Raw genomic sequence first — 27,225 nt, 5'->3', positions numbered from 1 at the left:
GTAGTACCAAGGAAATCTACATCGGAGCAATTAGAGACCTTAACGCTCTCTATTTGATGCGCGGTTATCCCGAAAACCTAGTCATGTCTTGGTGTAAGAAGAATATACAAGAACGTTGGGAAAAGCGATTCGCTTTACGAGTCGCAGAGCACGACGAATCCATTCTTGTACTTAAAACCAGATTTGATCAGGTATGGAATTGGTTTTCAGCTGCTGAACTTGGAAAAACTGTTACCGAGTACTGGTCGGCATGGTATGAACATGCCGAGAAAGGTTTGTATAGTGCAGACTCGTCCAGACCCCTTATCAAACCAGATCCAAATTACGTTCACGACCTCGATGATGTTCGCCCGGAGCTGTTCACACAGATCCTCGTGGACGGAGAAACTGAGTTCGTACCGGATTTGAGGAAGATAGGACTACTCGGAAGTCGTTGGATAGTATCGCGAAAACGCAATACTAATCTTTTCGACCTTGCAAATGTGTGGAAGAAAACAGTCTTTCGTAAACTGGATGAAGACATCGCTGAAAAAGGTGGTGTTGTTCCCGAAACTCAAAACGTTAATGAAACTTATCATTCTGCTTTAGTTGAAGCTGCTGAACAGATAAGTATCGAAAGTGATAACGAGATAATACTTCATAGACGTTCAATCTCACAAGAGAGGGAACATCCAGAATTCGGCAGAATATCCAAATCTTACAACCGATGAAAAGAATACTAGCGCGTAAGGCGTAAAGCATTAGAAAAAAACCCTAACCGTAAGTATTCCTTGCTACAAAGTAACAAACATCTACTTACAAGCAACACATTGGATTAAATAGCTAAACCTAAACCTAAACCCTAAACCCTAAACCCTAAGCCCTAACCTAACCCCAACCCTAAGCTAACTAAGTCTAACCTTAGTAGGAAGTAAGGTAGGCGTGTGAACTTCCGAAAGGCATGTGATTGTGAAGGGCCGGATCTAATTTAGTACATGGGAAAAGTTACTTAGTACCTCGGGAAAAGTTCCTTAGTACCGTGGAAACATTTTTGATGGACCGGATCATGAACTGTCCAATTAAGATTCACAACAATCAATCAATTGATTGTTAGGTAAGGACCCAGGTAAGCTATTTATACTCTTGACATGAGAATATTCCCATGTCACGGTTACTCGGAGCCACGTAACCAGAGTATTTTATATCCATGTGATTCACATCACAGTCAATAACCCACGATGTCAAAGAACAAAAGTGTTGGATCCACTTTTGACAGGTTACCATGTGCCACATCGACCCGTGACACTCTGTTCATCAGAGATCTGTCTAACTTGACAATAAACATTGACAGATTTGTGATAGTCGGTAAGATACATGACAGCTGCGCAGCATCACTTCACGCGCTGTCATCGGATGTTCCAGAACATTCCTTCTAAGAATAGCCACTGAAGAGTCTATAAAGACGAAAGGGCTGGCTGCTGATAACAATCAACAGCCCTCTGGCCTTCTTTCCATTTAACTCACAGTTTAAACAAGTCGCTCGCACCTCGCTTCGCTCGGTGCTCGCTCCCCCCCTAAACCCTAAACCCTAAACCCTAAACCCTAAAACCTAAACCCTAAACCCTAAACCCTAAGCCCTAACCTAACCCCAACCCTAAGCTAACTAAGTCTAACCTTAGTAGGAAGTAAGGTAGGCGTGTGAACTTCCGAAAGGCATGTGATTGTGAAGGGCCGGATCTAATTTAGTACATGGGAAAAGTTACTTAGTACCTCGGGAAAAGTTCCTTAGTACCGTGGAAACATTTTTGATGGACCGGATCATGAACTGTCCAATTAAGATTCACAACAATCAATCAATTGATTGTTAGGTAAGGACCCAGGTAAGCTATTTATACTCTTGACATGAGAATATTCCCATGTCACGGTTACTCGGAGCCACGTAACCAGAGTATTTTATATCCATGTGATTCACATCACAGTCAATAACCCACGATGTCAAAGAACAAAAGTGTTGGATCCACTTTTGACAGGTTACCATGTGCCACATCGACCCGTGACACTCTGTTCATCAGAGATCTGTCTAACTTGACAATAAACATTGACAGATTTGTGATAGTCGGTAAGATACATGACAGCTGCGCAGCATCACTTCACGCGCTGTCATCGGATGTTCCAGAACATTCCTTCTAAGAATAGCCACTGAAGAGTCTATAAAGACGAAAGGGCTGGCTGCTGATAACAATCAACAGCCCTCTGGCCTTCTTTCCATTTAACTCACAGTTTAAACAAGTCGCTCGCACCTCGCTTCGCTCGGTGCTCGCTCCCCCCCTAAACCCTAAACCCTAAACCCTAAACCCTAAACCCTAACCCTAAACCTAAACCTAAACCCTAAACCCTAAACCCTAAGCCCTAACCTAACCCCAACCCTAAGCTAACTAAGTCTAACCTTAGTAGGAAGTAAGGTAGGCGTGTGAACTTCCGAAAGGCATGTGATTGTGAAGGGCCGGATCTAATTTAGTACATGGGAAAAGTTACTTAGTACCTCGGGAAAAGTTCCTTAGTACCGTGGAAACATTTTTGATGGACCGGATCATGAACTGTCCAATTAAGATTCACAACAATCAATCAATTGATTGTTAGGTAAGGACCCAGGTAAGCTATTTATACTCTTGACATGAGAATATTCCCATGTCACGGTTACTCGGAGCCACGTAACCAGAGTATTTTATATCCATGTGATTCACATCACAGTCAATAACCCACGATGTCAAAGAACAAAAGTGTTGGATCCACTTTTGACAGGTTACCATGTGCCACATCGACCCGTGACACTCTGTTCATCAGAGATCTGTCTAACTTGACAATAAACATTGACAGATTTGTGATAGTCGGTAAGATACATGACAGCTGCGCAGCATCACTTCACGCGCTGTCATCGGATGTTCCAGAACATTCCTTCTAAGAATAGCCACTGAAGAGTCTATAAAGACGAAAGGGCTGGCTGCTGATAACAATCAACAGCCCTCTGGCCTTCTTTCCATTTAACTCACAGTTTAAACAAGTCGCTCGCACCTCGCTTCGCTCGGTGCTCGCTCCCCCCCTAAACCCAACGACTTTGCTATTACCCAACAGCTACTATGTCTTCCACTTACTCTGCTGCCTTCTCTCGTGCCATGTCCCCCACCCTGGACGCACTCACCCAGGCTGTCGTCAACAACACAGTTTTTGGCGTCAACGACGAAGCTGGCCGCCACAACGCCCTCATCGACGAGTTGGCCACTGTCGTCATCAAGAAAATAGCTGAGTGCCGCTCCATTGACCAGATTGTAGACTGCGTCTTTTTTGACTATCGTGCTGCCCTTAGGGAGTTTCTCCTCAACCTCGCATCGTGGTGCGATAAGAGGGAAACAGTCAAGGCTAGCCTCGAGCGCCTTGAACTTGCCGTTAGCGCAGGCAACACCCCCAATCGCCTTCGGGTGAAGGCTCCCGAGTTCCAACTTACGAAGGAATTCGCGGATGCCGGGTCAGCGGAAGCTCTTCGAGTTTCCTCTACGTTCTCCACCGCTCGTGATGTCTTCCAAAAGGCAATCAACGACGGCGCCATTCAGGCGAAAAAGGACGAACTGGCCTTTTGGGATGATAAATGCGCACTCAATAACTGTTATGAAGCTGCTGCCCTCATCGTTAAGACAACTTACGATGATCGCAAATCCAGCTATAAGCTCCCCGTTTTCTCTACAGACAACAAGGGAGTTCGTCGAATAACAGATTGGGTAGTGTCACCGCAGAAGAAGGCTGAATGCAGCGCATTGCAAACCATTTTGCCAGCCATCTTCTCTCATATCAAACAGATTGTCAACTTGCGCCACCGCGCTTTGGCAATCAAGATTGAGAAAAAGCGGTCGACTGCGGCAACAGCCGATGTCGAGATGGCCGATGCGACCAAACCAGGTCCATCGATTCAATCCCTTATTGATAAGGGCTTGAATGCACGTCTCAAGAAGCTCAACCTTGGATCTGTGGGCAAGAAGGCAAGTTCTCGTAACCCTTCACCCATAATTCTGGATACTAATTACTATTCTAATTACCCAGACTTTGTCTGGCCAGAATTCGTCCAAGGCTCCTCAACCTCAGGCCAAGAAAGCTGGCCCTTCGAAATTCAAACCCTCGTCGACGCCTTCGCAGAAGAAGCCCCAAACCAAGGCTTCCAACAAGGTCGACAACAAGAAGAAAGGGAAGGGGAGAGCTCCCGTCAAGAACGATCCAAAGGGAAAGGGAAAGGCAAGAGCCTAGACGCGCGGTCTAATGTAGTACCTTTTACGTCGGTAAGACCCGCCTTCCCCAACTCTATTCCTGACGATATACTCACCATGACTAAAACAGACGCAGTTTCTTTTGTACACTTACATACGCCGATCTCATTCTTGTTGGCTGGCCAGTATCGTAGTAGTGTACACTGTAGTCCTGGTGTGGTGGTCCCTGTAGATATAGCAAATGATTTGTCACTCGGACTCAATTATATGTTTTTTACTCTGCCTTCTCAAAGTCTGATCATGCAAGCATGGAATGATTTTCAACGAAGAATAAGATGGCGTATCTATTTTTTGTTTAAGGAAGGCATGAACAAACCTTTTGATCCAGATTACGGAGTAAGCTCAAAAAAGAAAGAGAAACCTCCAGTATTACCGCAATACATGGAACTTGGCCTTTCGATGGGACGTCGGTACGTGCAACGCACGATCGCAAGTATCCCGGAAGAAGCCCTTACGGAGATGCGAAAGCACGCGTTCTCTCCTAAAAGGGACAAGATCCGTAAGTTTCTTATCGATAACAACTATGTTATTACGATGACAGATAAGAATCTTGGCCTCGCGGTGTCTGAACGCGACTGGATATTAAGGAATGAGCTCAATCTTCTTGAAGATGAACGTAACTATGAAGAGTTAGAATTCGAAGTTGCGCAAGAAGTAATGAAGAGCAAAATGATCCAGATGCAAACTCTTGCACGTACCGTCGAAGATGAACATCTGTTTCTATTTGAACTTGGGTTGTCTCGATTCTTTCTATCGAATGTACCGGAAGACGGATCATCGTTCAAGTATCCTCAATTTCATGGTATACCTAAAATCCACAAAAAACCTACTGGATTTAGGCCCATAATTCCGTGTCACTCTGTAGTATTTAATCCTGCAGCCAAGTTTGTATCAAAAGAGCTTAAGCCGATTATTAAATCGACTCCTTCAATCATTCACGGAACGAAGGATCTCTTTACGAGATTAAGCCAATTGCGTATAGACCCCAAACGACAATGGTATTTTGTCACCGGGGATGTAATTGCTTTCTATCCCAATATTCCGTTGGACTTGTGCATCGAAATCGTTTGTAATATGTACGAGGAATGGTTACTCAACGCTTCGGAAGAAAACACTGCATTAGCCCATATTAATCCAAATTCGTTAGAGAATAACTTGGTTAAATTGGGCATCTTTAAACGTGCTATCGAGATTGGCAATACGCAATTGATAACACAACATGGGTCTAGATATTTTAGACAAAAAAATGGCCTCGCAATGGGCGTCGCGGATTCTCCGGACCTTGCTAACCTCTTTGGAGCCCATTTTGAAATAAAGTCAAAAATCTTAGACCACCCAAACGTGGCCTTCTATGGAAGGTACATCGACGATTGTTTCGCAATTGTTTACGCCGAGTCCGAAGCACTTGCACTTAATCTTATTAAAGAAACAATAAAGTTCGATGGTTGTGTTATCGAATGGGCTGTTTCCTCGTCGGGATGTCAATTTCTCGATGCTTTCATATTCAAGGAGTCTGGAAAACTTCATTGGAAGCCATTTGTCAAGACAGGAAACAACCGAGAACGAGTTCCATGGGTATCACATCATCCTTTGGACGTCAAACGTGGCGTCTACATTGGAGAGTTATCCAGGTTAGCCGTGCTATGTAGTACCAAGGAAATCTACATCGGAGCAATTAGAGACCTTAACGCTCTCTATTTGATGCGCGGTTATCCCGAAAACCTAGTCATGTCTTGGTGTAAGAAGAATATACAAGAACGTTGGGAAAAGCGATTCGCTTTACGAGTCGCAGAGCACGACGAATCCATTCTTGTACTTAAAACCAGATTTGATCAGGTATGGAATTGGTTTTCAGCTGCTGAACTTGGAAAAACTGTTACCGAGTACTGGTCGGCATGGTATGAACATGCCGAGAAAGGTTTGTATAGTGCAGACTCGTCCAGACCCCTTATCAAACCAGATCCAAATTACGTTCACGACCTCGATGATGTTCGCCCGGAGCTGTTCACACAGATCCTCGTGGACGGAGAAACTGAGTTCGTACCGGATTTGAGGAAGATAGGACTACTCGGAAGTCGTTGGATAGTATCGCGAAAACGCAATACTAATCTTTTCGACCTTGCAAATGTGTGGAAGAAAACAGTCTTTCGTAAACTGGATGAAGACATCGCTGAAAAAGGTGGTGTTGTTCCCGAAACTCAAAACGTTAATGAAACTTATCATTCTGCTTTAGTTGAAGCTGCTGAACAGATAAGTATCGAAAGTGATAACGAGATAATACTTCATAGACGTTCAATCTCACAAGAGAGGGAACATCCAGAATTCGGCAGAATATCCAAATCTTACAACCGATGAAAAGAATACTAGCGCGTAAGGCGTAAAGCATTAGAAAAAAACCCTAACCGTAAGTATTCCTTGCTACAAAGTAACAAACATCTACTTACAAGCAACACATTGGATTAAATAGCTAAACCTAAACCTAAACCCTAAACCCTAAACCCTAAGCCCTAACCTAACCCCAACCCTAAGCTAACTAAGTCTAACCTTAGTAGGAAGTAAGGTAGGCGTGTGAACTTCCGAAAGGCATGTGATTGTGAAGGGCCGGATCTAATTTAGTACATGGGAAAAGTTACTTAGTACCTCGGGAAAAGTTCCTTAGTACCGTGGAAACATTTTTGATGGACCGGATCATGAACTGTCCAATTAAGATTCACAACAATCAATCAATTGATTGTTAGGTAAGGACCCAGGTAAGCTATTTATACTCTTGACATGAGAATATTCCCATGTCACGGTTACTCGGAGCCACGTAACCAGAGTATTTTATATCCATGTGATTCACATCACAGTCAATAACCCACGATGTCAAAGAACAAAAGTGTTGGATCCACTTTTGACAGGTTACCATGTGCCACATCGACCCGTGACACTCTGTTCATCAGAGATCTGTCTAACTTGACAATAAACATTGACAGATTTGTGATAGTCGGTAAGATACATGACAGCTGCGCAGCATCACTTCACGCGCTGTCATCGGATGTTCCAGAACATTCCTTCTAAGAATAGCCACTGAAGAGTCTATAAAGACGAAAGGGCTGGCTGCTGATAACAATCAACAGCCCTCTGGCCTTCTTTCCATTTAACTCACAGTTTAAACAAGTCGCTCGCACCTCGCTTCGCTCGGTGCTCGCTCCCCCCCTAAACCCTAAACCCTAAACCCTAAACCCTAAACCCTTCTATGGAAGGTACATCGACGATTGTTTCGCAATTGTTTACGCCGAGTCCGAAGCACTTGCACTTAATCTTATTAAAGAAACAATAAAGTTCGATGGTTGTGTTATCGAATGGGCTGTTTCCTCGTCGGGATGTCAATTTCTCGATGCTTTCATATTCAAGGAGTCTGGAAAACTTCATTGGAAGCCATTTGTCAAGACAGGAAACAACCGAGAACGAGTTCCATGGGTATCAAATCATCCTTTGGACGTCAAACGTGGCGTCTACATTGGAGAGTTATCCAGGTTAGCCGTGCTATGTAGTACCAAGGAAATCTACATCGGAGCAATTAGAGACCTTAACGCTCTCTATTTGATGCGCGGTTATCCCGAAAACCTAGTCATGTCTTGGTGTAAGAAGAATATACAAGAACGTTGGGAAAAGCGATTCGCTTTACGAGTCGCAGAGCACGACGAATCCATTCTTGTACTTAAAACCAGATTTGATCAGGTATGGAATTGGTTTTCAGCTGCTGAACTTGGAAAGACTGTTACCGAGTACTGGTCGGCATGGTATGAACATGCCGAGAAAGGTCTGTATAGTGCAGACTCGTCCAGACCCCTTATCAAACCAGATCCAAATTACGTTCACGACCTCGATGATGTTCGCCCGGAGCTGTTCACACAGATCCTCGTGGACGGAGAAACTGAGTTCGTACCGGATTTGAGGAAGATAGGACTACTCGGAAGTCGTTGGATAGTATCGCGAAAGCGCAATACTAATCTTTTCGACCTTGCAAATGTGTGGAAGAAAACAGTTTTTCGTAAACTGGATGAAGACATTGCCGAAAAAGGTGGTGTTGTTCCCGAAACTCAAAACGTTAATGAAACTTATCATTCTGCTCTAGTTGAAGCTGCTGAACAGATAAGTATCGAAAGCGATAACGAGATAATACTTCATAGACGTTCAATCTCACAAGAGAGGGAACATCCAGAATTCGGCAGAATATCCAAATCTTACAACCGATGAAAAGAATACTAGCGCTTAAGGCGTAAAGCATTAGAAAAAAACCCTAACCGTAAGTATTCATTGCTATAAAGTAACAAACATCTACTTACAAGCAACACATTGGATTAAATAGCTAAACCTAAACCTAAACCCTAAACCCTAAACCCTAAGCCCTAACCTAACCCCAACCCTAAGCTAACTAAGTCTAACCTTAGTAGGAAGTAAGGTAGGCGTGTGAACTTCCGAACGGCATGTGATTGTGAAGGGCCGGATCTAATTTAGTACATGGGAAAAGTTACTTAGTACTTCGGGAAAAGTTCCTTAGTACCGTGGAAACATTTTTGATGGACCGGATCATGAACTGTCCAATTAAGATTCACAACAATCAATCAATTGATTGTTAGGTAAGGACCCAGGTAAGCTATTTATACTCTTGACATGTGAATATTCCCATGTCGCGGTTACTCGGAGCCACGTAACCAGAGTAATCTATATCCATGTGATTCACATCACAGTCAATAACCCACGATGTCAAAGAACAAAAGTGTTGGATCCACTTTTGACAGGTTACCATGTGCCACATTGACCCGTGACACTCTGTTCATCAGAGACCTGTCTAACTTGACAATAAACATTGACAGATTTGTGATAGTCGGTAAGATACATGACAGCTGCACAGCATCACTTCACGCGCTGTCATCGGATGTCTAGAACATTCCTTCTAAGAATAGCCACTGAAGAGTCTATAAAGACGAAAGGGCTGGTTGTTGGTACCCCCCAACAGCCCTCTGGCCTTCTTTCCATTTAACTCACAGTTTAAACAAGTCGCTCGCACCTCGCTTCGCTCGGTGCTCGCTCCCCCCCTAAACCCTAAACCCTAAACCCTAAACCCTAAACCCTAAACCCTAAAGCAACACATTGGATTAAATAGCTAAACCTAAACCTAAACCCTAAACCCTAAACCCTAAACCCTAACCTAACCCCAACCCTAAGCTAACTAAGTCTAACCTTAGTAGGAAGTAAGGTAGGCGTGTGAACTTCCGAACGGCATGTGATTGTGAAGGGCCGGATCTAATTTAGTACATGGGAAAAGTTACTTAGTACTTCGGGAAAAGTTCCTTAGTACCGTGGAAACATTTTTGATGGACCGGATCATGAACTGTCCAATTAAGATTCACAACAATCAATCATTCTATTGTTTGATTGTTAGGTAAGGACCCAGGTAAGCTATTTATACTCTAGACATGTGAATATTCCCATGTCGCGGTTACTCGGAGCCACGTAACCAGAGTAATCTATATCCATGTGAATCACATCACAGTCAATAACCCACGATGTCAAAGAACAAAAGTGTTGGATCCACTTTTGACAGGTTACCATGTGCCACATCGACCCGTGACACTCTGTTCATCAGAGACCTGTCTAACTTGACAATAAACATTGACAGATTTGTGATAGTCGGTAAGATACATGACAGCTGCGCAGCATCACTTCACGCGCTGTCATCGGATGTCTAGAACATTCCTTCTAAAGAATAGCCACTGAAGAGTCTATAAAGACGAAAGGGCTGGTTGTTGGGATCCCCCAACAGCCCTCTGGCCTTCTTTCTATTTCAAACTCACAGTTTAAACTAGTCGCTCGCACCTCGCTTCGCTCGGTGCTCGCTCCCCCCCTAAACCCAACGACTTTGCTATCACCCATCAGTTACCATGTCATCCCAATACTCTGCTGCATTCTCTCGTGCCATGTCCCCTACCCTGGACGCACTCACCCAGGCCGTCGTCAACAACACTGTCTTCGGCGTCAACGATGAAGCAGGCCGCCATAACGCTCTTATCGACGAGCTGGCCACTGTAGTCATCAAAAAAATAGCTGAGTGCCGCTCCGTTGACCAAGTCATAGACTGCGTCTTTTTTGACTATCGTGCTGCCCTCAGGGAGTTTCTCCTCAACCTCGCATCGTGGTGCGACAAGAGGGAAACAGTCAAGGCTAGCCTCGAGCGCCTTGAATCTGCCGTTAGCGCAGGCAACACGCCCAATCGCCTTAAGGTGAAGGCACCCGAGTTCCAACTTACGAAGGAATTCGCGGATGCCGGGTCAGCGGAGGCTCTTCGAGTCTCCACTACGTTCTCTTCCGCTCGTGATGCCTTCCAAAAGGCAATTAACGACGGCGCCGTTCAGGCGAAAAAGGACGAGCTGGCTTTTTGGGATGATAAATGCGCGCTCAACTCTTGCTACGAAGCTGCTGCCCTCATCGTTAAGGCAACTTACGATGATCGCAAATCCAGCTACAAGCTCCCTGTTTTCTCTACAGACAACAAGGGAGTTCGACGTATAGCAGAGTGGGTAGTGTCTCCGCAAAAGAAAGCCGAATGCAGTGCGCTGCAAACTATACTGCCGGCGATCTTTTCTCATATCAAACAGATTGTCAACATGCGCCACCGCGCCTTGGCAATTAAGATTGAGAAAAAGCGGACGACTGCGGCAACAGCCGATGTCGAGATGGCCGATGCGACCAAACCAGGTCCATCGATTCAATCCCTTATTGATAAGGGCTTGAATGCACGTCTCAAAAAGCTCAACCTTGGATCTGTGGGCAAGAAGGCAAGTTTTCGTAACCCTTCACCCATAATTCTGGACACTAATTATTACTCTAATTACCCAGACTTTGTCTGGCCAGAATTCGTCCAAGGCTCCTCAACCTCAGGCCAGGAAAGCTGGCCCTTCGAAACCCAAGTCGTCGTCGACGCCTTCGCAGAGGAAGCCTCAAACCAAGGCTTCCAACAAGGTCGACAACAAGAAGAAAGGGAAGGGGAGAGCTCCCGTCAAGAACAACGATCCAAAGGGAAAGGGAAAGGCAAGAGCCTAGACGCGCGGTCTACTGTAGCATCATTTACGTCGGTGAGACCCGCCTTCCCCAACTCTATTCCTGACGATATACTCACCATGACTAAAACAGACGCAGTTTCTTTTGTACACCTCAATACCCCGATTTCATTCTTATTGGCTGGCCAGTATAGATCTAGTGTACACTGTAGTCCTGGTGTTTCGGTCCCTGTTGATGTAGCAAATGATTTATCTCTTGGACTCAATTATATGTTTTTTACACTGCCTTCTAAAAGTCTGATCATGCAAGCATGGAATGATTTTCAACGAAGAATAAGATGGCGTATCTATTTTTTGTTTAAAGAAGGCATGAATAAACCTTTCGATCCAGACTATGGAGTAAGCTCTAAAAAGAAAGAGAAACCTCCAATGTTACCGCAATTTATGGAACTTGGCCTTTCAATGGGACGTCGGTACGTTATTAAAACGATCGCAAGTATCCCGGAAGAAGCCCTTAAAGAGATGCGAAAGCACGCGTTCTCTCCTAAAAGGGACAAGATCCAAAAGTTTCTTTTCGATAACAACTATGTTATTACGATGACAGATAAGAATCTTGGCCTCGCGGTGTCTGAACGCGACTGGATATTAAGGAATGAGCTCAATCTTCTTGAAGATGAACGCAACTACGAAGAGTTAGAATTCGAAGTTGCGCAAGAAGTTATGAAGAGCAAAATGATTCAGATGCAAACTCTCGCACGTACCGTCGAAGATGAACATCTGTTTCTATTTGAACTTGGGTTGTCTCGATTCTTTCTATCGAATGTACCGGAAGACGGATCATCGTTCAAGTATCCTCAATTTCATGGTATACCTAAAATCCACAAGAAACCTACTGGATTTAGGCCCATAATTCCGTGTCACTCTGTAGTATTTAATCCTGCAGCCAAGTTTGTATCAAAAGAGCTTAAGCCGATTATTAAATCGACTCCTTCAATCATTCACGGAACGAAGGATCTCTTTACGAGATTAAGCCAATTGCGTATAGACCCCAAACGACAATGGTATTTTGTCACCGGGGATGTAGTTGCTTTCTATCCCAATATTCCGTTGGACTTGTGCATCGAAATCGTTTGTAATATGTACGAGGAATGGTTACTCAACGCTTCGGAAGAAAACACTGCATTAGCCCATATTAATCCAAATTCGTTAGAGAATAACTTGGTTAAATTGGGCATCTTTAAACGTGCTATCGAGATTGGCAATACGCAATTGATAACACAACATGGGTCTAGATATTTTAGACAAAAAAATGGCCTCGCAATGGGCGTCGCGGATTCTCCGGACCTTGCTAACCTCTTTGGAGCCCATTTTGAAATAAAGTCAAAAATCTTAGACCACCCAAACGTGGCCTTCTATGGAAGGTACATCGACGATTGTTTCGCAATTGTTTACGCCGAGTCCGAAGCACTTGCACTTAATCTTATTAAAGAAACAATAAAGTTCGATGGTTGTGTTATCGAATGGGCTGTTTCCTCGTCGGGATGTCAATTTCTCGATGCTTTCATATTCAAGGAGTCTGGAAAACTTCATTGGAAGCCATTTGTCAAGACAGGAAACAACCGAGAACGAGTTCCATGGGTATCACATCATCCTTTGGACGTCAAACGTGGCGTCTACATTGGAGAGTTATCCAGGTTAGCCGTGCTATGTAGTACCAAGGAAATCTACATCGGAGCAATTAGAGACCTTAACGCTCTCTATTTGATGCGCGGTTATCCCGAAAACCTAGTCATGTCTTGGTGTAAGAAGAATATACAAGAACGTTGGGAAAAGCGATTCGCTTTACGAGTCGCAGAGCACGACGAATCCATTCTTGTACTTAAAACCAGATTTGATCAGGTATGGAATTGGTTTTCAGCTGCTGAACTTGGAAAGACTGTTACCGAGTACTGGTCGGCATGGTATGAACATGCCGAGAAAGGTCTGTATAGTGCAGACTCGTCCAGACCCCTTATCAAACCAGATCCAAATTACGTTCACGACCTCGATGATGTTCGCCCGGAGCTGTTCACACAGATCCTCGTGGACGGAGAAACTGAGTTCGTACCGGATTTGAGGAAGATAGGACTACTCGGAAGTCGTTGGATAGTATCGCGAAAGCGCAATACTAATCTTTTCGACCTTGCAAATGTGTGGAAGAAAACAGTCTTTCGTAAACTGGATGAAAACATCGCTGAAAAAGGTGGTGTTGTTCCCGAAACTCAAAACGTTAATGAAACTTATCATTCTGCTCTAGTTGAAGCTGCTGAACAGATAAGTATCGAAAGTGATAACGAGATAATACTTCATAGACGTTCAATCTCACAAGAGAGGGAACATCCAGAATTCGGCAGAATATCCAAATCTTACAACCGATGAAAAGAATACTAGCGCGTAAGGCGTAAAGCATTAGAAAAAAACCCTAACCGTAAGTATTCCTTGCTATAAAGTAACAAACATCTACTTACAAGCAACACTTTGGATTAAATAGCTAAACCTAAACCCTAAACCCTAAACCCTAAACCCTAACCTAACCCCAACCCTAAGCTAACTAAGTCTAACCTTAGTAGGAAGTAAGGTAGGCGTGTGAACTTCCGAACGGCATGTGATTGTGAAGGGCCGGATCTAATTTAGTACATGGGAAAAGTTACTTAGTACTTCGGGAAAAGTTCCTTAGTACCGTGGAAACATTTTTGATGGACCGGATCATGAACTGTCCAATTAAGATTCACAACAATCAATCATTCTATTGTTTGATTGTTAGGTAAGGACCCAGGTAAGCTATTTATACTCTAGACATGTGAATATTCCCATGTCGCGGTTACTCGGAGCCACGTAACCAGAGTAATCTATATCCATGTGAATCACATCACAGTCAATAACCCACGATGTCAAAGAACAAAAGTGTTGGATCCACTTTTGACAGGTTACCATGTGCCACATCGACCCGTGACACTCTGTTCATCAGAGACCTGTCTAACTTGACAATAAACATTGACAGATTTGTGATAGTCGGTAAGATACATGACAGCTGCGCAGCATCACTTCACGCGCTGTCATCGGATGTCTAGAACATTCCTTCTAAAGAATAGCCACTGAAGAGTCTATAAAGACGAAAGGGCTGGTTGTTGGGATCCCCCAACAGCCCTCTGGCCTTCTTTCTATTTCAAACTCACAGTTTAAACTAGTCGCTCGCACCTCGCTTCGCTCGGTGCTCGCTCCCCCCCTAAACCCTAAACCCAAACCCTAAACCCTAAACCCATTTAACTCCCAGTTTAAACTAGTCGCTCGCACCTCGCTTCGCTCGGTGCTCGCTCCCCCCCTAAACCCAACGACTTTGCTATTATCCATCAGCCACTATGTCATCTCAATACTCTGCTGCTTTCTCTCGTGCCATGTCCCCCACCCTGGACGCACTCACCCAGGCCGTCGTCAACAACACCGTTTTCGGCGTCAACGATGAAGCAGGCCGCCATAACGCTCTGATCGACGAGCTGGCCACTGTGGTCATCAAAAAAATAGCTGAGTGCCGCTCCGTTGACCAAGTCATAGACTGCGTCTTTTTTGACTATCGTGCTGCCCTTAGGGAGTTTCTCCTCAACCTCGCATCGTGGTGCGATAAGAGGGAAACAGTCAAGGCTAGCCTCGAGCGCCTTGAATCTGCCGTTAGCGCAGGCAACACGCCCAATCGCCTTAAGGTGAAGGCACCCGAGTTCCAACTTACGAAGGAATTCGCGGATGCCGGGTCAGCGGAGGCTCTTCGAGTCTCCACTACGTTCTCTACCGCTCGTGACGCCTTCCAAAAGGCAATTAACGACGGCGCCATTCAGGCGAAAAAGGACGAGCTGACTTTTTGGGATGATAAATGCGCACTCAACTCTTGCTACGAAGCTGCTGCCCTCATCGTTAAGGCAACTTACGATGATCGCAAATCCAGCTACAAGCTCCCTGTTTTCTCTACAGACAACAAGGGAGTTCGACGTATAGCAGAGTGGGTAGTGTCTCCGCAAAAGAAAGCCGAATGCAGTGCGCTGCAAACCATACTGCCGGCGATCTTTTCTCACATCAAACAAATTGTCAACATGCGCCACCGCGCTTTGGCAATTAAGATTGAGAAAAAGCGGACGACTGCGGCAACAGCCGATGTCGAGATGGCCGACGCGACCAAACCAGGTCCGTCGATTCAATCCCTTATTGATAAGGGCTTGAATGCACGTCTCAAGAAGCTCAACCTTGGATCTGTGGGCAAGAAGGCAAGTTTTCGTAACCCTTCACCCATAATTCTGGATACTAATTACTACTCTAATTACCCAGACTTTGTCTGGCCAGAATTCGTCCAAGGCTCCTCAACCTCAGGCCAAGAAAGCTGGCCCTTCGAAACCCAAGTCGTCGTCGACGCCTTCGCAACGCAAGCCTCAAACCAAGGCTTCCAACAAGGTCGACAACAAGAAGAAAGGGAAGGGGAGAGCTCCCGTCAAGAACGATCCAAAGGGAAAGGGAAAGGCAAGAGCCTAGATGCGCGGTCTAATGTAGTACCTTTTACGTCGGTGAGACCCGCCTTCCCCAACTCTATTCCTGACGATATACTCACCATGACTAAAACAGACGCAGTTTCTTTCGTACACTTACATACTCCAATATCATTCTTGTTGGCTGGCCAGTATCGTAGTAGTGTACATTGTAGTCCTGGTGTTTCTGTCCCTGTTGATGTAGCAAACGATCTCTCTCTCGGACTTAATTATATGTTTTTCACTCTGCCTTCTAAAAGTCTGATCATGCAAGCATGGAATGATTTCCAACGAAGAATAAGATGGCGTATCTATTTTTTGTTTAAGGAAGGCATGAATAAACCTTTTGATCCAGATTATGGAGTAAGCTCAAAAAAGAAAGAGAAACCTCCTGTATTACCGCAATATATGGAACTTGGCCTTTCGATGGGACGTCGGTACGTGCAACGCACGATCGCAAGTATCCCGGAAGAAGCCCTTACGGAGATGCGAAAGCACGCGTTCTCTCCTAAAAGGGACAAGATCCGTAAGTTTCTTATCGATAACAACTATGTTATTACGATGACAGATAAGAATCTTGGCCTCGCGGTGTCTGAACGCGACTGGATATTAAGGAATGAGCTCAATCTTCTTGAAGATGAACGTAACTACGAAGAGTTAGAATTCGAAGTTGCGCAAGAAGTTATGAAGAGCAAAATGATTCAGATGCAAACCCTTGCACGTACTGTCGAAGATGAACATCTGTTTCTATTTGAACTTGGGTTGTCTCGATTCTTTCTATCGAATGTACCGGAAGACGGATCATCGTTCAAGTATCCTCAATTTCATGGTATACCTAAAATCCATAAAAAACCTACTGGATTTAGGCCCATAATTCCGTGTCACTCTGTAGTATTCAATCCTGCAGCCAAGTTTGTATCAAAAGAGCTTAAGCCGATTATTAAATCGACTCCTTCAATCATTCACGGAACGAAGGATCTCTTTACGAGATTAAGCCAATTGCGTATAGACCCCAAACGACAATGGTATTTTGTCACTGGAGATGTAGTTGCTTTCTACCCCAATATTCCGTTGGACTTGTGCATCGAAATCGTTTGTAGTATGTACGAGGAATGGTTACTCAACGCTTCGGAAGAAAACACTGCATTAGCCCATATTAATCCAAATTCGTTAGAGAATAACTTGGTTAAATTGGGCATCTTTAAACGTGCTATCGAGATTGGCAATACGCAATTGATAACACAACATGGGTCTAGATATTTTAGACAAAAAAATGGCCTCGCAATGGGCGTCGCGGATTCTCCGGACCTTGCTAACCTCTTTGGAGCCCATTTTGAAATAAAGTCAAAAATCTTAGACCACCCAAACGTGGCCTTCTATGGAAGGTACATCGACGATTGTTTCGCAATTGTTTACGCCGAGTCCGAAACACTTGCACTTAATCTTATTAAAGAAACAATAAAGTTCGATGGTTGTGTTATCGAATGGGCTGTTTCCTTGTCGGGATGTCAATTTCTCGATGCTTTCATATTCAAGGAGTCTGGAAAACTTCATTGGAAGCCATTTGTCAAGACAGGAAACAACCGAGAACGAATTCCATGGGTATCACATCATCCTTTGGACGTCAAACGTGGCGTCTACATTGGAGAGTTATCCAGGTTAGCCGTGCTATGTAGTACCAAGGAAATCTACATTGGAGCAATTAGAGACCTTAACGCTCTCTATTTGATGCGCGGTTATCCCGAAAACCTAGTCATGTCTTGGTGTAAGAAGAATATACAAGAACGTTGGGAAAAGCGATTCGCTTTACGAGTCGCAGAGCACGACGAATCCATTCTTGTACTTAAAACCAGGTTTGATCAGGTATGGAATTGGTTTTCAGCTGCTGAACTTGGAAAGACTATTACCGAGTACTGGTCGGCATGGTATAAACATGCCGAGAAAGGTCTGTATAGTGCAGACTCGTCCAGACCCCTTATCAAACCAGATCCAAATTACGTTCACGACCTCGATGATGTTCGCCCGGAGCTGTTCACACAGATCCTCGTGGACGGAGAAACTGAGTTCGTACCGGATTTGAGGAAGATAGGACTACTCGGAAGTCGTTGGATAGTATCGCGAAAGCGCAATACTAATCTTTTCGACCTTGCAAATGTGTGGAAGAAAACAGTCTTTCGTAAACTGGATGAAGACATCGCTGAAAAAGGTGGTGTTGTTCCCGAAACTCAAAACGTTAATGAAACTTATCATTCTGCTTTAGTTGAAGCTGCTGAACAGATAAGTATCGAAAGTGATAACGAGATAATACTTCATAGACGTTCAATCTCACAAGAGAGGGAACATCCAGAATTCGGCAGAATATCCAAATCTTACAACCGATGAAAAGAATACTAGCGCGTAAGGCGTAAAGCATTAGAAAAAAACCCTAACCGTAAGTATTCCTTGCTACAAAGTAACAAACATCTACTTACAAGCAACACATTGGATTAAATAGCTAAACCTAAACCTAAACCCTAAACCCTAAACCCTAAGCCCTAACCTAACCCCAACCCTAAGCTAACTAAGTCTAACCTTAGTAGGAAGTAAGGTAGGCGTGTGAACTTCCGAACGGATGTGATTGTGAAGGGCCGGATCTAATTTAGTACATGGGAAAAGTTACTTAGTACTTCGGGAAAAGTTCCTTAGTACCGTGGAAACATTTTTGATGGACCGGATCATGAACTGTCCAATTAAGATTCACAACAATCAATCATTTGATTGTTAGGTAAGGACCCAGGTAAGCTATTTATACTCTAGACATGTGAATATTCCCATGTCGCGGTTACTCGGAGCCACGTAACCAGAGTACTCTATATCCATGTGATTCACATCACAGTCAATAACCCACAATGTCAAAGAACAAAAGTGTTGGATCCACTTTTGACAGGTTACCATGTGCCACATCGACCCGTGACACTCTGTTCATCAGAAACCTGTCTAACTTGACAATAAACATTGACAGATTTGTGATAGTCGGTAAGATACATGACAGCTGCGCAGCATCACTTCACGCGCTGTCATCGGATGTCTAGAACATTCCTTCTAAGAATAGCCACTGAAGAGTCTATAAAGACGAAAGGGCTGGTTGTTGGGATCCCCCAACAGCCCTCTGGCTACTTTCCATTTAACTCCCAGTTTAAACTAGTCGCTCGCACCTCGCTTCGCTCGGTGCTCGCTCCCCCCCTAAACCCTAAGCCCTAACCTAACCCCAACCCTAAGCTAACTAAGTCTAACCTTAGTAGGAAGTAAGGTAGGCGTGTGAACTTCCGAACGGATGTGATTGTGAAGGGCCGGATCTAATTTAGTACATGGGAAAAGTTACTTAGTACTTCGGGAAAAGTTCCTTAGTACCGTGGAAACATTTTTGATGGACCGGATCATGAACTGTCCAATTAAGATTCACAACAATCAATCATTTGATTGTTAGGTAAGGACCCAGGTAAGCTATTTATACTCTAGACATGTGAATATTCCCATGTCGCGGTTACTCGGAGCCACGTAACCAGAGTACTCTATATCCATGTGATTCACATCACAGTCAATAACCCACAATGTCAAAGAACAAAAGTGTTGGATCCACTTTTGACAGGTTACCATGTGCCACATCGACCCGTGACACTCTGTTCATCAGAAACCTGTCTAACTTGACAATAAACATTGACAGATTTGTGATAGTCGGTAAGATACATGACAGCTGCGCAGCATCACTTCACGCGCTGTCATCGGATGTCTAGAACATTCCTTCTAAGAATAGCCACTGAAGAGTCTATAAAGACGAAAGGGCTGGTTGTTGGGATCCCCCAACAGCCCTCTGGCTACTTTCCATTTAACTCCCAGTTTAAACTAGTCGCTCGCACCTCGCTTCGCTCGGTGCTCGCTCCCCCCCTAAACCCAACGACTTTGCTATTATCCATCAGCCACTATGTCATCTCAATACTCTGCTGCTTTCTCTCGTGCCATGTCCCCCACCCTGGACGCACTCACCCAGGCCGTCGTCAACAACACCGTTTTCGGCGTCAACGATGAAGCAGGCCGCCATAACGCTCTGATCGACGAGCTGGCCACTGTGGTCATCAAAAAAATAGCTGAGTGCCGCTCCGTTGACCAAGTCATAGACTGCGTCTTTTTTGACTATCGTGCTGCCCTTAGGGAGTTTCTCCTCAACCTCGCATCGTGGTGCGATAAGAGGGAAACAGTCAAGGCTAGCCTCGAGCGCCTTGAATCTGCCGTTAGCGCAGGCAACACGCCCAATCGCCTTAAGGTGAAGGCACCCGAGTTCCAACTTACGAAGGAATTCGCGGATGCCGGGTCAGCGGAGGCTCTTCGAGTCTCCACTACGTTCTCTACCGCTCGTGACGCCTTCCAAAAGGCAATTAACGACGGCGCCATTCAGGCGAAAAAGGACGAGCTGACTTTTTGGGATGATAAATGCGCACTCAACTCTTGCTACGAAGCTGCTGCCCTCATCGTTAAGGCAACTTACGATGATCGCAAATCCAGCTACAAGCTCCCTGTTTTCTCTACAGACAACAAGGGAGTTCGACGTATAGCAGAGTGGGTAGTGTCTCCGCAAAAGAAAGCCGAATGCAGTGCGCTGCAAACCATACTGCCGGCGATCTTTTCTCACATCAAACAAATTGTCAACATGCGCCACCGCGCTTTGGCAATTAAGATTGAGAAAAAGCGGACGACTGCGGCAACAGCCGATGTCGAGATGGCCGACGCGACCAAACCAGGTCCGTCGATTCAATCCCTTATTGATAAGGGCTTGAATGCACGTCTCAAGAAGCTCAACCTTGGATCTGTGGGCAAGAAGGCAAGTTTTCGTAACCCTTCACCCATAATTCTGGATACTAATTACTACTCTAATTACCCAGACTTTGTCTGGCCAGAATTCGTCCAAGGCTCCTCAACCTCAGGCCAAGAAAGCTGGCCCTTCGAAACCCAAGTCGTCGTCGACGCCTTCGCAACGCAAGCCTCAAACCAAGGCTTCCAACAAGGTCGACAACAAGAAGAAAGGGAAGGGGAGAGCTCCCGTCAAGAACGATCCAAAGGGAAAGGGAAAGGCAAGAGCCTAGATGCGCGGTCTAATGTAGTACCTTTTACGTCGGTGAGACCCGCCTTCCCCAACTCTATTCCTGACGATATACTCACCATGACTAAAACAGACGCAGTTTCTTTCGTACACTTACATACTCCAATATCATTCTTGTTGGCTGGCCAGTATCGTAGTAGTGTACATTGTAGTCCTGGTGTTTCTGTCCCTGTTGATGTAGCAAACGATCTCTCTCTCGGACTTAATTATATGTTTTTCACTCTGCCTTCTAAAAGTCTGATCATGCAAGCATGGAATGATTTCCAACGAAGAATAAGATGGCGTATCTATTTTTTGTTTAAGGAAGGCATGAATAAACCTTTTGATCCAGATTATGGAGTAAGCTCAAAAAAGAAAGAGAAACCTCCTGTATTACCGCAATATATGGAACTTGGCCTTTCGATGGGACGTCGGTACGTGCAACGCACGATCGCAAGTATCCCGGAAGAAGCCCTTACGGAGATGCGAAAGCACGCGTTCTCTCCTAAAAGGGACAAGATCCGTAAGTTTCTTATCGATAACAACTATGTTATTACGATGACAGATAAGAATCTTGGCCTCGCGGTGTCTGAACGCGACTGGATATTAAGGAATGAGCTCAATCTTCTTGAAGATGAACGTAACTACGAAGAGTTAGAATTCGAAGTTGCGCAAGAAGTTATGAAGAGCAAAATGATTCAGATGCAAACCCTTGCACGTACTGTCGAAGATGAACATCTGTTTCTATTTGAACTTGGGTTGTCTCGATTCTTTCTATCGAATGTACCGGAAGACGGATCATCGTTCAAGTATCCTCAATTTCATGGTATACCTAAAATCCATAAAAAACCTACTGGATTTAGGCCCATAATTCCGTGTCACTCTGTAGTATTCAATCCTGCAGCCAAGTTTGTATCAAAAGAGCTTAAGCCGATTATTAAATCGACTCCTTCAATCATTCACGGAACGAAGGATCTCTTTACGAGATTAAGCCAATTGCGTATAGACCCCAAACGACAATGGTATTTTGTCACTGGAGATGTAGTTGCTTTCTACCCCAATATTCCGTTGGACTTGTGCATCGAAATCGTTTGTAGTATGTACGAGGAATGGTTACTCAACGCTTCGGAAGAAAACACTGCATTAGCCCATATTAATCCAAATTCGTTAGAGAATAACTTGGTTAAATTGGGCATCTTTAAACGTGCTATCGAGATTGGCAATACGCAATTGATAACACAACATGGGTCTAGATATTTTAGACAAAAAAATGGCCTCGCAATGGGCGTCGCGGATTCTCCGGACCTTGCTAACCTCTTTGGAGCCCATTTTGAAATAAAGTCAAAAATCTTAGACCACCCAAACGTGGCCTTCTATGGAAGGTACATCGACGATTGTTTCGCAATTGTTTACGCCGAGTCCGAAACACTTGCACTTAATCTTATTAAAGAAACAATAAAGTTCGATGGTTGTGTTATCGAATGGGCTGTTTCCTTGTCGGGATGTCAATTTCTCGATGCTTTCATATTCAAGGAGTCTGGAAAACTTCATTGGAAGCCATTTGTCAAGACAGGAAACAACCGAGAACGAATTCCATGGGTATCACATCATCCTTTGGACGTCAAACGTGGCGTCTACATTGGAGAGTTATCCAGGTTAGCCGTGCTATGTAGTACCAAGGAAATCTACATTGGAGCAATTAGAGACCTTAACGCTCTCTATTTGATGCGCGGTTATCCCGAAAACCTAGTCATGTCTTGGTGTAAGAAGAATATACAAGAACGTTGGGAAAAGCGATTCGCTTTACGAGTCGCAGAGCACGACGAATCCATTCTTGTACTTAAAACCAGGTTTGATCAGGTATGGAATTGGTTTTCAGCTGCTGAACTTGGAAAGACTATTACCGAGTACTGGTCGGCATGGTATAAACATGCCGAGAAAGGTCTGTATAGTGCAGACTCGTCCAGACCCCTTATCAAACCAGATCCAAATTACGTTCACGACCTCGATGATGTTCGCCCGGAGCTGTTCACACAGATCCTCGTGGACGGAGAAACTGAGTTCGTACCGGATTTGAGGAAGATAGGACTACTCGGAAGTCGTTGGATAGTATCGCGAAAGCGCAATACTAATCTTTTCGACCTTGCAAATGTGTGGAAGAAAACAGTCTTTCGTAAACTGGATGAAGACATCGCTGAAAAAGGTGGTGTTGTTCCCGAAACTCAAAACGTTAATGAAACTTATCATTCTGCTTTAGTTGAAGCTGCTGAACAGATAAGTATCGAAAGTGATAACGAGATAATACTTCATAGACGTTCAATCTCACAAGAGAGGGAACATCCAGAATTCGGCAGAATATCCAAATCTTACAACCGATGAAAAGAATACTAGCGCGTAAGGCGTAAAGCATTAGAAAAAAACCCTAACCGTAAGTATTCCTTGCTACAAAGTAACAAACATCTACTTACAAGCAACACATTGGATTAAATAGCTAAACCTAAACCTAAACCCTAAACCCTAAACCCTAAGCCCTAACCTAACCCCAACCCTAAGCTAACTAAGTCTAACCTTAGTAGGAAGTAAGGTAGGCGTGTGAACTTCCGAACGGATGTGATTGTGAAGGGCCGGATCTAATTTAGTACATGGGAAAAGTTACTTAGTACTTCGGGAAAAGTTCCTTAGTACCGTGGAAACATTTTTGATGGACCGGATCATGAACTGTCCAATTAAGATTCACAACAATCAATCATTTGATTGTTAGGTAAGGACCCAGGTAAGCTATTTATACTCTAGACATGTGAATATTCCCATGTCGCGGTTACTCGGAGCCACGTAACCAGAGTACTCTATATCCATGTGATTCACATCACAGTCAATAACCCACAATGTCAAAGAACAAAAGTGTTGGATCCACTTTTGACAGGTTACCATGTGCCACATCGACCCGTGACACTCTGTTCATCAGAAACCTGTCTAACTTGACAATAAACATTGACAGATTTGTGATAGTCGGTAAGATACATGACAGCTGCGCAGCATCACTTCACGCGCTGTCATCGGATGTCTAGAACATTCCTTCTAAGAATAGCCACTGAAGAGTCTATAAAGACGAAAGGGCTGGTTGTTGGGATCCCCCAACAGCCCTCTGGCTACTTTCCATTTAACTCCCAGTTTAAACTAGTCGCTCGCACCTCGCTTCGCTCGGTGCTCGCTCCCCCCCTAAAACCCCTAAACCCTAAACCCTAAACCCTAAAACTCCCTGTTTTCTCTACAGACAACAAGGGAGTGCGACGCATAGCAGAGTGGGTAGTGTCTCCGCAAAAGAAAGCCGAATGCAGTGCGCTGCAAACTATACTGCCGGCTATCTTTTCTCATATCAAACAAATTGTCAAATTGCGCCACCGCACTTTGGCAATTAAGATTGAGAAAAAGCGGTCGACCGCGGCTACAGCCGATGTCGAGATGGCCGACGCGACCAAACCAGGTCCGTCGATTCAATCCCTTATTGATAAGGGCTTGAATGCACGTCTTAAGAAGCTCAACCTTGGATATGTGGGCAAGAAGGCAGGTTTTCGTAACCCTTCACCCATAACTTTGGATACTAATTATTATTCTAATTACCCAGACTTCGTCTGGCCAGAGTTCGTCCAAGGCTCCTCAACCTCAGGCCAAGAAAACTGGCCCTTCGAAACCCAAGTCGTCGTCGACGCCTTCGCAACGCAAGCCTCAAACCAAGGCTTCCAACAAGGTCGACAACAAGAAGAAAGGGAAGGGGAGAGCTCCCGTCAAGAACAACGATCCAAAGGGAAAGGGAAAGGCAAGAGCCTAAACGCGCGGTCTAATGTAGTACCTTTTACGTCGGTAAGACCCGCATTCCCTAACTCTATTCCTGACGATATACTCACCATGACTAAAACAGACGCAGTTTCATTTGTACACCTCAATACCCCAATTTCTTTCTTATTGGCTGGCCAGTATAGATCTAGTGTACATTGTAGTCCTGGTGTTGTAGTTCCGGTTGATGTAGCAAACGACTTATCTCTCGGTTTAAATTATATGTTTTTCACACTGCCTTCTCAAAGTCTGATCATGCAAGCATGGAATGATTTTCAACGAAGAATAAGATGGCGTATCTATTTTTTGTTTAAAGAAGGCATGAATAAACCTTTTGATCCAGATTATGGAGTAAGTTCTAAGAAAAAAGAAAAACCTCCTGTATTACCGCAATTTATGGAACTTGGCCTTTCAATGGGACGTCGGTACGTTATTAAAACGATCGCAAGTATCCCGGAAGAAGCCCTCAAGGAGATGCGAAAGCACGCGTTCTCTCCTAAAAGGGACAAGATCCAAAAGTTTCTTATCGATAACAACTATGTTATTACGATGACAGATAAGAATCTTGGCCTCGCGGTGTCTGAACGCGACTGGATATTAAGGAATGAGCTCAATCTTCTTGAAGATGAACGTAATTACGAAGAGCTAGAATTCGAAGTTGCGCAAGAAGTAATGAAGAGCAAAATGATCCAGATGCAAACTCTTGCACGTACCGTCGAAGATGAACATCTGTTTCTATTTGAACTTGGGTTGTCTCGATTCTTTCTATCGAATGTACCGGAAGACGGATCATCGTTCAAGTATCCTCAATTTCATGGTATACCTAAAATCCACAAAAAACCTACTGGATTTAGGCCCATAATTCCGTGTCACTCTGTAGTATTTAATCCTGCAGCCAAGTTTGTATCAAAAGAGCTTAAGCCGATTATTAAATCGACTCCTTCAATCATTCACGGAACGAAGGATCTCTTTACGAGATTAAGCCAATTGCGTATAGACCCCAAACGACAATGGTATTTTGTCACCGGGGATGTAGTTGCTTTCTATCCCAATATTCCGTTGGACTTGTGCATCGAAATCGTTTGTAATATGTACGAGGAATGGTTACTCAACGCTTCGGAAGAAAACACTGCATTAGCCCATATTAATCCAAATTCGTTAGAGAATAACTTGGTTAAATTGGGCATCTTTAAACGTGCTATCGAGATTGGCAATACGCAATTGATAACACAACATGGGTCTAGATATTTTAGACAAAAAAATGGCCTCGCAATGGGCGTCGCGGATTCTCCGGACCTTGCTAACCTCTTTGGAGCCCATTTTGAAATAAAGTCAAAAATCTTAGACCACCCAAACGTGGCCTTCTATGGAAGGTACATCGACGATTGTTTCGCAATTGTTTACGCCGAGTCCGAAGCACTTGCACTTAATCTTATTAAAGAAACAATAAAGTTCGATGGTTGTGTTATCGAATGGGCTGTTTCCTCGTCGGGATGTCAATTTCTCGATGCTTTCATATTCAAGGAGTCTGGAAAACTTCATTGGAAGCCATTTGTCAAGACAGGAAACAACCGAGAACGAGTTCCATGGGTATCAAATCATCCTTTGGACGTCAAACGTGGCGTCTACATTGGAGAGTTATCCAGGTTAGCCGTGCTATGTAGTACCAAGGAAATCTACATCGGAGCAATTAGAGACCTTAACGCTCTCTATTTGATGCGCGGTTATCCCGAAAACCTAGTCATGTCTTGGTGTAAGAAGAATATACAAGAACGTTGGGAAAAGCGATTCGCTTTACGAGTCGCAGAGCACGACGAATCCATTCTTGTACTTAAAACCAGATTTGATCAGGTATGGAATTGGTTTTCAGCTGCTGAACTTGGAAAGACTGTTACCGAGTACTGGTCGGCATGGTATGAACATGCCGAGAAAGGTCTGTATAGTGCAGACTCGTCCAGACCCCTTATCAAACCAGATCCAAATTACGTTCACGACCTCGATGATGTTCGCCCGGAGCTGTTCACACAGATCCTCGTGGACGGAGAAACTGAGTTCGTACCGGATTTGAGGAAGATAGGACTACTCGGAAGTCGTTGGATAGTATCGCGAAAGCGCAATACTAATCTTTTCGACCTTGCAAATGTGTGGAAGAAAACAGTCTTTCGTAAACTGGATGAAAACATCGCTGAAAAAGGTGGTGTTGTTCCCGAAACTCAAAACGTTAATGAAACTTATCATTCTGCTCTAGTTGAAGCTGCTGAACAGATAAGTATCGAAAGTGATAACGAGATAATACTTCATAGACGTTCAATCTCACAAGAGAGGGAACATCCAGAATTCGGCAGAATATCCAAATCTTACAACCGATGAAAAGAATACTAGCGCGTAAGGCG

At 44.3% G+C, this 27,225-nt stretch overlaps 8 protein-coding genes across 8 annotated transcripts; all 8 read left to right on the top strand.

Annotated features, from left to right (window-relative positions):
• Positions 1-3,116: 3,116 nt before the first annotated feature.
• JR316_0009476 (uncharacterized protein) lies at positions 3,117-4,272 on the top strand (the record flags this gene model as incomplete). The annotated part of the gene is made up of 2 exons (XM_047895178.1): positions 3,117-3,998; positions 4,072-4,272. The coding sequence occupies 2 exons, from the start codon at positions 3,117-3,119 to the stop codon at positions 4,270-4,272; spliced, it is 1,083 nt and encodes a 360-aa protein (XP_047746637.1).
• Positions 4,273-7,907: 3,635 nt separating this feature from the next.
• JR316_0009475 (uncharacterized protein) lies at positions 7,908-8,534 on the top strand (the record flags this gene model as incomplete). Its single annotated transcript, XM_047895177.1, has 2 exons — positions 7,908-7,991; positions 8,016-8,534. The coding sequence occupies 2 exons, from the start codon at positions 7,908-7,910 to the stop codon at positions 8,532-8,534; spliced, it is 603 nt and encodes a 200-aa protein (XP_047746636.1).
• A 1,688-nt stretch (positions 8,535-10,222) lies between these two features.
• Positions 10,223-11,381, top strand: JR316_0009474 (uncharacterized protein; the record flags this gene model as incomplete). Its single annotated transcript, XM_047895176.1, has 2 exons — positions 10,223-11,104; positions 11,178-11,381. 2 exons carry the CDS (start codon positions 10,223-10,225, stop codon positions 11,379-11,381), a joined length of 1,086 nt encoding a protein of 361 aa, XP_047746635.1.
• A 3,355-nt stretch (positions 11,382-14,736) lies between these two features.
• On the top strand, positions 14,737-15,892 carry JR316_0009473 (uncharacterized protein; the record flags this gene model as incomplete). The annotated part of the gene is made up of 2 exons (XM_047895175.1): positions 14,737-15,618; positions 15,692-15,892. The coding sequence occupies 2 exons, from the start codon at positions 14,737-14,739 to the stop codon at positions 15,890-15,892; spliced, it is 1,083 nt and encodes a 360-aa protein (XP_047746634.1).
• A 401-nt stretch (positions 15,893-16,293) lies between these two features.
• On the top strand, positions 16,294-18,267 carry JR316_0009472 (uncharacterized protein; the record flags this gene model as incomplete). The annotated part of the gene is made up of 2 exons (XM_047895174.1): positions 16,294-16,411; positions 16,454-18,267. The coding sequence occupies 2 exons, from the start codon at positions 16,294-16,296 to the stop codon at positions 18,265-18,267; spliced, it is 1,932 nt and encodes a 643-aa protein (XP_047746633.1).
• Positions 18,268-19,846: 1,579 nt separating this feature from the next.
• Positions 19,847-21,002, top strand: JR316_0009471 (uncharacterized protein; the record flags this gene model as incomplete). Its single annotated transcript, XM_047895173.1, has 2 exons — positions 19,847-20,728; positions 20,802-21,002. 2 exons carry the CDS (start codon positions 19,847-19,849, stop codon positions 21,000-21,002), a joined length of 1,083 nt encoding a protein of 360 aa, XP_047746632.1.
• Positions 21,003-21,328: 326 nt separating this feature from the next.
• On the top strand, positions 21,329-23,377 carry JR316_0009470 (uncharacterized protein; the record flags this gene model as incomplete). Its single annotated transcript, XM_047895172.1, has 2 exons — positions 21,329-21,521; positions 21,564-23,377. 2 exons carry the CDS (start codon positions 21,329-21,331, stop codon positions 23,375-23,377), a joined length of 2,007 nt encoding a protein of 668 aa, XP_047746631.1.
• Positions 23,378-23,883: 506 nt separating this feature from the next.
• Positions 23,884-24,827, top strand: JR316_0009469 (uncharacterized protein; the record flags this gene model as incomplete). Its single annotated transcript, XM_047895171.1, has 3 exons — positions 23,884-24,010; positions 24,273-24,550; positions 24,624-24,827. The coding sequence occupies 3 exons, from the start codon at positions 23,884-23,886 to the stop codon at positions 24,825-24,827; spliced, it is 609 nt and encodes a 202-aa protein (XP_047746630.1).
• Between the last annotated feature and the right edge of the window lie 2,398 nt (positions 24,828-27,225).

Source organism: Psilocybe cubensis, chromosome 8 (genome assembly GCF_017499595.1).
Source record: "Psilocybe cubensis strain MGC-MH-2018 chromosome 8, whole genome shotgun sequence".
Classification (NCBI taxonomy): Eukaryota; Fungi; Basidiomycota; class Agaricomycetes; order Agaricales; family Agrocybaceae; genus Psilocybe; species Psilocybe cubensis.
Note: the sequence above shows the minus strand (reverse complement) of the source record. Positions and strands in the feature narration are given on the sequence as shown.